The following is a 9,115-nucleotide window of genomic DNA, read 5'->3' as shown; positions in this document are numbered from 1 at the left end:
GTTTGTTATTAAATCGACCCTTAATTCTCATGTTGTCACAAATTAATGAATGGTGTAGTGATAGTTTAGTTTACTCTGAACTGTTAGGTCCCGGGTTGAAACCCCCTTTGCTGTGTTTTTTTTTTTGCCATATTTACCTGTGTATAGGCTGTCTGACTTGAATCAGTTGGGCCGCGGAAAAAAAAAGGCAAGCCGAATCAGTCGGGTGGGCCGAAATCTATCTCTACTCGTGCAGCGACAACATGTTTCCTAGTCGCCACGGTTCGTCCCTGTCCTCTCGGTCAGATTTCACTAGCGAGGTTTGAAAATTTCGAAACCGGGTTCGGAGCACCTGCTCCTGCGGTCCTGGGAAAAGCCCGCCCCACCCCGCCCCGCCCCACTCCACCACCACCAGCTCACCCACCCGTTCTAGTCAACAGTCCCCCGCTGTTGCCGGTGGTCCTCCGTCCTCCCCCGCCACGCACCACCCCACCGCCGATTACCGTTTCTCGCCTCGGCTCGGAAACAGGTGCCCAGATCTAACCACGCCCAGGGGCACGACCGTCTTTTCCCCGCCCCCGCGCGACCCCAAGTATTCGAATCTCGCCTGCCCAGATGCGGTAGAAGTAACGGGCGAGCGCAAAACCCTCCGCCCCCGCGGATCTCACCCACCGGTGGGTGGGCCCGGTCTCGTTCGGGGTCCACGCGGCAGTGGGGGGGGGAGGCCGGGCGGGCGAAACAGTAGACGGGGAGGCGGTCCGGGGAGCGGGCCCCGCGGATTTGACCGGTCAAAAGGCGTGGCCCAACCAAACCCCAAGGGATCCGGCGCCCCTCCGCGCACGCGAGACGGGACTAGGTGATGTTGGTGACAGGTGGGCCACGAGGAAACGGTGACCCACGTGTCTGTGGGTGTGAGGCGGGAGCGAGGGGGTGCGCGCGGGTGTCGTGTGGCGGTGGTGGGTGCCTCGGCAGTAGGCAGGCAGGCAGGCAGGGAGGGGCAGGCACATATCATTTCGGCCGCTGCGTCGCGTTGGGAGCAGTATTCTGCTTTGCTTGCGTCCCGACAAGCGGAAAGAAGAGGCGGGGGAGGGAGGTAGAAAGGGGGAGGAAAGGGGAGGACGCGGGAGCGAGAGCAGCCAGAGGGGGGGAGAGGAGGAAGAGAGAAGGGGGAAGCAAATCTTGGAGGGGAGCCGAGAGATTCCCGTGGCGGAGGAGGAAGAGCAGCGGAAGAGGAGGTTGGAGAGGTATGGACCCGCCGGCCTGCCCGGCGCCCATCCGTGCTTGCTTCTGGATTTGGCTGTTTGTTTTTTCGGTTTGTGCTTCTCCGCTGGTGGTTTGTGGCCGCGAATATGCGCTCTTGGTCCATGGTTGCGGGCGCCACTGGCGTTTCCGGGTGCGCTGGCCGTCCTTCTCGTCGGATCTGCGTTTTCCCGGTGAGAGGCGCGGGCCTTCCGCAGTCTATGGCTGATTCCAGCCGCTTCGTCCCGCGGGTCAGCTACGATTTCTGGGAGGGCTTCCTCTGTTCTTGAGGAGGTTGGCATCGTTCTGGGGAAGATGCGGCCCTTTCCTCGAGTTTGTCTTGATGTTTTGTCGGCCTAGCGCTTTTACGCGTATCTCAGGACACGTCCTCCTCTCTGCTTCCGATGCGAGAAATCGGTCGTTTATGCGATCGATTCGTGCCCAAATTTTAGGGTTATTTGTTTGGTTTGCTCGTTCCCCTTACCGGAGGCGCAGATACTTGCGTTTGCTCCTGAGCAGGCTCAGGGTGTTCTTAAATTAGGATTAATTTCTTTTGACTTTGCAAGAGTTAGCAGCACGTTGCCTGCGCTGATATGCTTTAGTTCTGGCCAGGAGATATGCATCCGAGCTTTTCCTTCCATTTTAAGTTTGGCGATTTAGAAGGGGGAAAAGTTGCTTCGCGGGTGAACATGGCATCGTGCGGATCCTTGCGATCTGGCAGTCTACTTAAGGTTATAGTTGGGGCGGAGAGTCTGACGATAAGAAGGCCATTCTTAATCTTTACCCATGGTTAAACTATGGCCTAGTATATACGAAGTAACTACCTTCTGAGGTTTATGCCTATTGGAAAATGTTATCTTCTTGCAATGTGTGTCAATTATTGCGAGATTCTGCGCCCTGTGTTTTCTGCTTGCTTCATGATTTGCAATCTACATTGAACTTATTCCCACTTGTTGCACTTCCCTAGATTGGAGGGATGGTTTGCATTAGTTAACAAAGCTCTCCTAGTTGGTGTTGCCATTGCAATATCTATAACCACCCTTTTGATCAATCTTATCTTTGATGCTCTCGCAGGTAGCGCATTAGATCTACTACAGCTGTTTGTGGGTTGATGCAAAGCTGAGTTGGCATTGGTGTAAGCCCCTTCTTCTTCAGAGATGGCTTCAGCAGGTGTAGCCCCATCTGGGTACAAGCACAGCAGCAGCACCAACGTTGGTGCTGATAAGTTGCAGGATCACATGAACGAGCTAAAGATTAGAGATGATAAGGTGAGGAACTGAAGATGCATTGGCATCTTGTTTTGGGCTTACTGTAATTTGTTCCGGATTGTGTGAAAATGGGACGTCCTTGTAACATTTGACTTGAATGGCAAACACAGGAAGTTGAAGCAACCATAATTAATGGGAAAGGAACAGAAACTGGGCACATAATTGTGACTACTACTGGTGGCAAGAATGGTCAACCGAAACAGGTGAGTGTTTTTACTGCATTTGATGAGGATTTAGTACATGTTTTTAGTGTGGGTATCAGTCTTAATAATTGGGAGCCTAGACCTTGGTGCAGTGTGCTTCTTGCTTTGAATATTGCCAATATCTTTATGATGCTAGCAAATAAGATTGTTCAATCTAATTTCATGATCAATAATATGTATTTATTGGTTGAACTTGCAGACGGTGAGCTACATGGCTGAGCGCATTGTAGGCCAAGGTTCTTTTGGGATTGTCTTCCAGGTTAGTTGCAACAACTTGTGGCTGAGATATGTTTTATTTGGCAACTACCTGTTATTTCCGATTGACTTTTTTAGATCTTTCATATCATGCAGGCGATAAGGCCTCTTGTGATCAGTTTATTGTGTATACTGTCTTGTATACTTTAATTAGTAATCAGGTGCCTATGCTAATTTGCAATGCCAATTCACAATTCTATAGGCTAAATGCTTGGAGACGGGTGAGACTGTTGCCATAAAGAAGGTTCTTCAGGATAAGCGTTACAAGAACCGTGAGCTGCAGACCATGCGCCTTCTTGACCACCCTAATGTTGTCGCTTTGAAGCATTGCTTCTTTTCAACTACCGAGAAGGATGAACTGTATCTAAACTTGGTTCTTGAGTATGTGCCTGAGACTGTTCATCGAGTTGTGAAACATCACAACAAGATGAACCAACGTATGCCACTTATTTATGTGAAGCTGTATATGTACCAGGTAATAATTTGTCCTGTTCCATTTTGGGTACTTTTGCTATTGTCAAGTTACACTGTAATGCCTTCTGTTTTCCGGATACTGTTAAATTATATTTGATAAACTTAGAAACAAAGGTCTTTTCACCTAATTATTGATAACTCTGTTGTATGCTGATTTTTTAATATTTGGTATTGGTTTTTGGCAGATATGTAGGGCACTGGCTTACATTCATGGTAGTATTGGTGTTTGCCACAGAGATATCAAGCCACAAAACCTTCTGGTATGTTGGAAAACCCTACTTTGCTCCTGTATCATATACTAGAAGACATGTTCCATACGCTTAATTGATTTCTGAACTTCACTACAGGTGAACCCACACACTCACCAGCTTAAACTATGTGACTTTGGAAGTGCAAAAGTTCTGGTCAAGGGGGAACCCAACATATCATACATCTGTTCCCGATACTACAGGGCACCTGAGCTCATATTTGGTGCCACTGAGTACACTACAGCAATTGACATTTGGTCTGCTGGATGTGTTCTTGCTGAGCTTATGCTAGGGCAGGTAAGCAGTCTTATGTGCATTCTAAAAAAATAAAGTTGTGTTCTTCAAGAGCAGTATAGCCTTTCAGTTCATACTGACTTACAAGAACTTCCATTGGACAGCCTTTGTTTCCCGGTGAAAGTGGTGTGGACCAACTTGTTGAAATCATCAAGGTAGTTGTTGATTCTGGTGAATTGTAAATTATCTTCCTGCCAGAGGCATAAATTTTTTCCATCCTGAATTTGATTGTGCATTTCAGGTCCTTGGTACCCCTACAAGGGAAGAAATTAAATGCATGAACCCGAACTACACAGAGTTTAAATTCCCACAAATCAAAGCACACCCATGGCACAAGGTGCAAGTCTTTCTACATTTGTTACAATGTTTTAAAAAATTCTCACTGTTGTGTTACTAATGAGACATTTTATCTTTCAGGTGTTTCACAAAAGGATGCCACCAGAAGCTGTTGATCTGGTCTCCCGGCTGCTCCAGTACTCCCCCAATCTGAGATGCACTGCTGTAAGTAAATGTCACTGCACATTACATAGTGGAAATGCGCATGGCACCGGACCACTGTTCCAATTCCTGCATTTTCCTTGTTGACTTTATGATTCACTAAGATCTTTTTTGAATCTTTTGTCCAGGTTGAGGCACTTGTTCACCCATTCTTTGATGAGCTTCGAGACCCTAATACCCGTCTTCCAAATGGCCGCTTTCTACCACCCCTTTTCAACTTCAAGCCGCATGGTATGTCTCATGCTTACTCATTTCACCATTGGTATTGTAGGCTTGTAGCTGTTACAATCAGTTCTGGATGGTATCATCAACTTACATCGTTTCCCATTTCTGCTGTCCTGCAGAACTGAAAGGAGTCCCAGCAGACATTGTCGCGAAATTGATCCCAGAACACGCAAAGAAGCAATGCCCCTATGTTGGATTGTGAGATGATCGTGCCTTGAGACCGGAACTCTGCAAGTGTGCATTTTCCCTTGGGATGTTGGATGATTGGTGGCATGCAGGCCTGTCCGTCGTTGAAGATGCTAGGTTACCTGCTTTGTACGACAGCCGTGGCCTGTGTACGTAGCTGAGTAGTGTATGTCGCAATGACATGTAACGGCACCCCACCTCTTACTAACTGACGCTCACCTGAGATTGCCATAGCTGATCTTGTAATATGTTCTAGAGCAGTATGAATGTATTTATTGTAGCTTGATCTATGTATGGATTCACTTCGTTTTTCCTAGTCCCTTCGTCTCCAGATCCAGACTGCTACTACCTTGTTTTATGTTTCTGAACCACTTGCTACCTGTTGGCCTATCGGCTTTGCTCTTGCGATGATTTCTTGCGTTGGTTGCTGTCAAATTTTCTTAAGAAGTGATGTTGTAGCTTGTTTCCCTGGCGTTCTCTGCAACCATAGCGTTGTGCTGCAACCGAACTGCACGACAATTCTGACGAACGTGAACGTATGCACGCTACATGCCTCTCATCAGGTCAGATTTTGAGGCCTCTGAGACTTTTCAGGGGCAATTTTCCGAGACCTTCCTGCGTTTGTGTTCGTTTAGGGTGTGTGTAGATTTTGGTCAGCCAAGGAAATTTCCATCTCTGGTAAATTCCTTCTGGTTCTGGACTTCGTTGTTACGGCCAAAGGCCAAAAGCTTGCCCCGAAGGCAGCAGCACGAGAGGAGGAAAGGTAAGGGCGGAGAACCGGGGATTGGAGCAGCGAAAGATGCCGTTGGGGAAATACTATTGCGACTACTGCGACAAGCAGTTCCAGGACACCCCCGCCGCCCGGAAGCGCCACCTGCAGGGCGTCCAGCACCAGCGCGCCCGCGCCCTCTGGTACGATACCGTCCGCCACCAAGGTCAGCTGGCACCCTCCACTCCCGGTCATCTTCTTCTTCCTCCCTCTTCCCGGTCGTCGCTCTGGTTGGCACGTTTCGTCGAGCATCTCGCCTGCCACCGCGGCCGGGTCGGTTCAGGGTCCGGCTGACCCCTTTTTCTTCTTCCGTCGTCGGCAGATCAGCACGGCGGCGCTTCCTCCCTCCTCCTGCCGGACGGCACCCTCGCCAAGGGCGTCTGCCACCACTTTGTCCGCACGGTGAGTCATCATCTCGCATTGCCTCGGTAATTTGGTGTCGCAGGTATGCTAACTGCTAAGAGGAGTCTGTTCTTAATTCTGAGGTCTATTCCTTCTTGTCTCGCAGGGGACTTGCAAGTATGGGGATTCATGTAGATACTTCCATCCCAAGCCAGATGGTGCAAATCCATCGTTAGCTGCACCAGGTAAGGGTTTGGACAGTATCGTTTGAATGTGATTGCCACATCTGGAAGTCAGGAAGGGTGTATATTGCCTACTGTTGCAACTTAGGGGCTGTTTTAACATCTTCTATTCAATACTATTTTTTTTGGTTTTTTAAGTGAATCCCCATTGAATTATAAATTGCATTTGGGCTACATTATGTTTGAATGGAACACTGCTTGAAGACCATCACAGGTTCCTACATTTTGATTTAGCATACTGTTTGATTGATGATGGCTTTTAGTTTACGTGAGGAATTGCCACTGTAATTTATTTTAGCCTACATCAGTGCCCTGTTGAGTGTTGAGGGACTAACACATTTGCCTAACGGAATGATGATATGTACACAAATCTGCTGGAGTGTTGAAACCTGTTGCCTTGTTAGATATAAATTGTTAATTATGACTAGTTATCATTCGTTGTAGTGCTCATTTTTACAATAACTATTGCTACCTCGTGATTCTTATAACATGGAAAAATGTTTGAATAATACTTAGTTTTAAGGTTGATTAGTTCATGATAGGCCTTATACCTCAAATCAACTTGTATCATTCAGGGCCTGGGCCTGGAGCCATGGTGCATCAGTCTAATTTTCTTGCCAGCCAACCCAATCTTGTTGGATACCAGGCAGCAGAACGAAATTCTTTCTCAGGTGAGCCTTTTTATTTCATTAGATTCTTATCATGCACAACATTGTTATAATTAACTGTCTGGCTGGTCCTGACAATTGACTGCCTCACATTGGAATTAATAGCTGGGGTCTGTTTTGAAACATTGAATTTTCGCATTCTACTTGATTTATAGAGACGATTACAGTATTCTTTATGAAGTCTGAACCTAAATTAAAACAATCAGTAGGAAAATTCGAGTTATCATATGCAATCCAGTAAATCTGACACCTGTTAAGTATGACATATGTGTCTTAACTATAGTTGTCTCTCCACCAACCGAGAATAAACATGACACCTTTTAATTTAAATTTTTTTGGTCTTATGGTCAAAAGGGAGCAAGGCAAGTTGGGCACTGGGTCCACTGGTTTTAGCTTTGCACCCCTGTTCTTCAGTGTTTAGACAGGGTGCTAAGAGCAAAAGTTTCCCTTAGCTCTTTTACCATGCTGCTTGCATTTGCGTTATCATGGATGATGCTTATGTGCATAGCATGCCATGAAGCAACTTTTGAGCTAGAGAAAAAGGCAAGTCTCTCGATAACTGTAGTGAGAATAAAAGTTCTACTCGCTAGAGAGGTAGAGGGCGCTGAAGAAAGTGACGAAAGACACACAAGATTTTTTTTTCTTTTGTTTTCTCTGAAGCTACCTCAAACAGCCAACCTTAAAACAAACAATTCCTCCATTCTGGCAAGCTCTGCATTTCTAACGAAAATTCCACTATGCGACAAGCTAGCGGGTCATCATGTTTTCGTCTTGGTGATCTGTCAAGCCACGAATTGGTCCCTTGTAATACAATCATGCAATGTATAGTCCAGTCACCCAGTCCATGTGCCAGCACCCAGCAGGTCCATTGGTTGGTGACTTGATACCTCCCAGAGACCCTGACTGATGAGGCGCCATTTGGAAGGCTATTCGACTACAAGCGGGCCTGTCGGTTGATAATTATGGAGGAAGGGCCTACAGATTAATGACCTTAAATTTGTTTGGTTCAGAGCTGTTGTCATCATCCTGGGTCTGCCATAATTATGGTATCTTTAGGAAGTTTGCCATTGGTAATGATCCATTTCTTTCTGCCATGTTTTCACAGGGAACGTACTGGGTGCCCACTCCTCATGGGGCAACTTACCGCCGTCGCTGCAACCCCCTCCTGAAGGCAGCTATCCTCCCCTTCCTTTCGTCGACTGGGGCTGAAGGAGCGTCACCTCATGCTGAACACCGATTGGTCAATTGCTAAAACCCCTATGCTCCAAGTTTGCAATTGCAGAGCATGGCGGCACGGCATTGCATACTGTGTCCCAATGGGATTCTTCTGGCAGTTGGGAAGTTGTCATCCATGTACGAGTAGCACTTGAAAACTTAGTGGTGAACACTGAACAGCACATGGCTTTCACAGAAGATTCTGCTAGCAGGTGGGACGTTTTGCTTTGTTGGTTAACGTTGATGTGCCGCCTGCTTGTGCTTGCTCATCTCATTTTGGGTGTGTGGCGCGCCGCCTGCTGCTCGTCTCCGGCACCGGCCTGCTCGGCGCATTTCCGCTTCCTGCTTAGAGCGGCCGACGTTCCGGCGACGCTCCCCGGCGAGTACCGTGCCATCGAGACGGCGGTCGTTTTCAGGTGGGGACCCGGGACCAGGGCACCGGCCACCAGGCGTCCGGTCCAGGCCCAATCCATGGCCATGGGGCGGGCGCTTCCTCGGTCTAGGCGGGTACGCTACGTCTGGTGGCACGATTGCAACGTCTGGTCTCGGCGGGGACCGACCCGAGTCGTCAGGCGGTCAAGCGGGTGTGGGACTGGGACGCCGTGAGTGACGTTTGGTGTGTTGAGGCCGGCAAGGCAGTGGAACAGAACAGGCTCTCTAGCCATTTTGGGTTGTGCGCAGCAGAACATGGAAACGTTCGGACGGAATTCGTCCAAACTTACAGAAAACACATCGCAACCATCATCGACCTGACGTTTCTGTGTTGCACACAAGGTATGTATCTCAGAGTGGTGAAGTCAAACTATCTGCATCCACGCGGACTTGCGATCGACGCGAGGCCACTCCAGGCAGGCGACCACCCACCGTTCTTCGTCGTCCTCACCGCCGGCGTCGCGGCAACCGCGTCCCGTCGTCTCCAGCCTCTGTTCTGCGTCGCCTCCACCTCCTGCTCGCCGGTGAGTCTCTCGTCATCATTGCCACTGACAATGACTAGCAGGAACAAGAGGAGC

At 48.4% G+C, this 9,115-nt stretch overlaps 2 protein-coding genes across 2 annotated transcripts; both read left to right on the top strand.

Moving 5' to 3' along the window:
• The first annotated feature begins 1,065 nt into the window (after nt 1-1,065).
• Nucleotides 1,066-5,185, top strand: LOC117854717 (shaggy-related protein kinase alpha). The gene is made up of 12 exons (XM_034736943.2): nt 1,066-1,223; nt 2,293-2,486; nt 2,597-2,689; nt 2,889-2,948; nt 3,147-3,419; nt 3,604-3,678; nt 3,766-3,963; nt 4,065-4,115; nt 4,202-4,297; nt 4,378-4,461; nt 4,587-4,689; nt 4,803-5,185. Exons 2-12 carry the CDS (start codon nt 2,376-2,378, stop codon nt 4,883-4,885), a joined length of 1,227 nt encoding a protein of 408 aa, XP_034592834.1. The 5' UTR covers nt 1,066-1,223; nt 2,293-2,375; the 3' UTR covers nt 4,886-5,185.
• Nucleotides 5,186-5,322: 137 nt separating this feature from the next.
• On the top strand, nt 5,323-8,343 carry LOC117854718 (zinc finger CCCH domain-containing protein 3). Its single transcript, XM_034736944.2, has 5 exons — nt 5,323-5,804; nt 5,961-6,040; nt 6,147-6,225; nt 6,798-6,893; nt 7,996-8,343. Exons 1-5 carry the CDS (start codon nt 5,669-5,671, stop codon nt 8,097-8,099), a joined length of 495 nt encoding a protein of 164 aa, XP_034592835.1. The 5' UTR covers nt 5,323-5,668; the 3' UTR covers nt 8,100-8,343.
• Nucleotides 8,344-9,115: the final 772 nt, after the last annotated feature.

This window comes from Setaria viridis, chromosome 5, assembly GCF_005286985.2.
Source record: "Setaria viridis chromosome 5, Setaria_viridis_v4.0, whole genome shotgun sequence".
NCBI classification, from domain to species: Eukaryota; Viridiplantae; Streptophyta; class Magnoliopsida; order Poales; family Poaceae; genus Setaria; species Setaria viridis.
The sequence above is the reverse complement of the archived record's forward strand: the minus strand, read 5'-3'. Positions and strand labels throughout refer to the sequence as shown.

What these genes read in the sequence shown, in the direction of transcription:
- LOC117854717 (XM_034736943.2), top strand. Translation starts at nt 2,376, where the DNA reads ATGGCTTCAGCAGGTGTAGCCCCATCTGGGTACAAGCACAGCAGCAGC. An exon ending in AAGCACACCCATGGCACAAG is followed by an intron (nt 4,298 to 4,377) that starts GTGCAAGTCTTT and finishes TTTATCTTTCAG; the next exon opens with GTGTTTCACAAAAGGATGCC. An exon ending in CCAATCTGAGATGCACTGCT is followed by an intron (nt 4,462 to 4,586) that starts GTAAGTAAATGT and finishes TCTTTTGTCCAG; the next exon opens with GTTGAGGCACTTGTTCACCC.
- LOC117854718 (XM_034736944.2), top strand. Translation starts at nt 5,669, where the DNA reads ATGCCGTTGGGGAAATACTATTGCGACTACTGCGACAAGCAGTTCCAG. An exon ending in GCCACCACTTTGTCCGCACG is followed by an intron (nt 6,041 to 6,146) that starts GTGAGTCATCAT and finishes CTTGTCTCGCAG; the next exon opens with GGGACTTGCAAGTATGGGGA. An exon ending in TCCATCGTTAGCTGCACCAG is followed by an intron (nt 6,226 to 6,797) that starts GTAAGGGTTTGG and finishes TGTATCATTCAG; the next exon opens with GGCCTGGGCCTGGAGCCATG.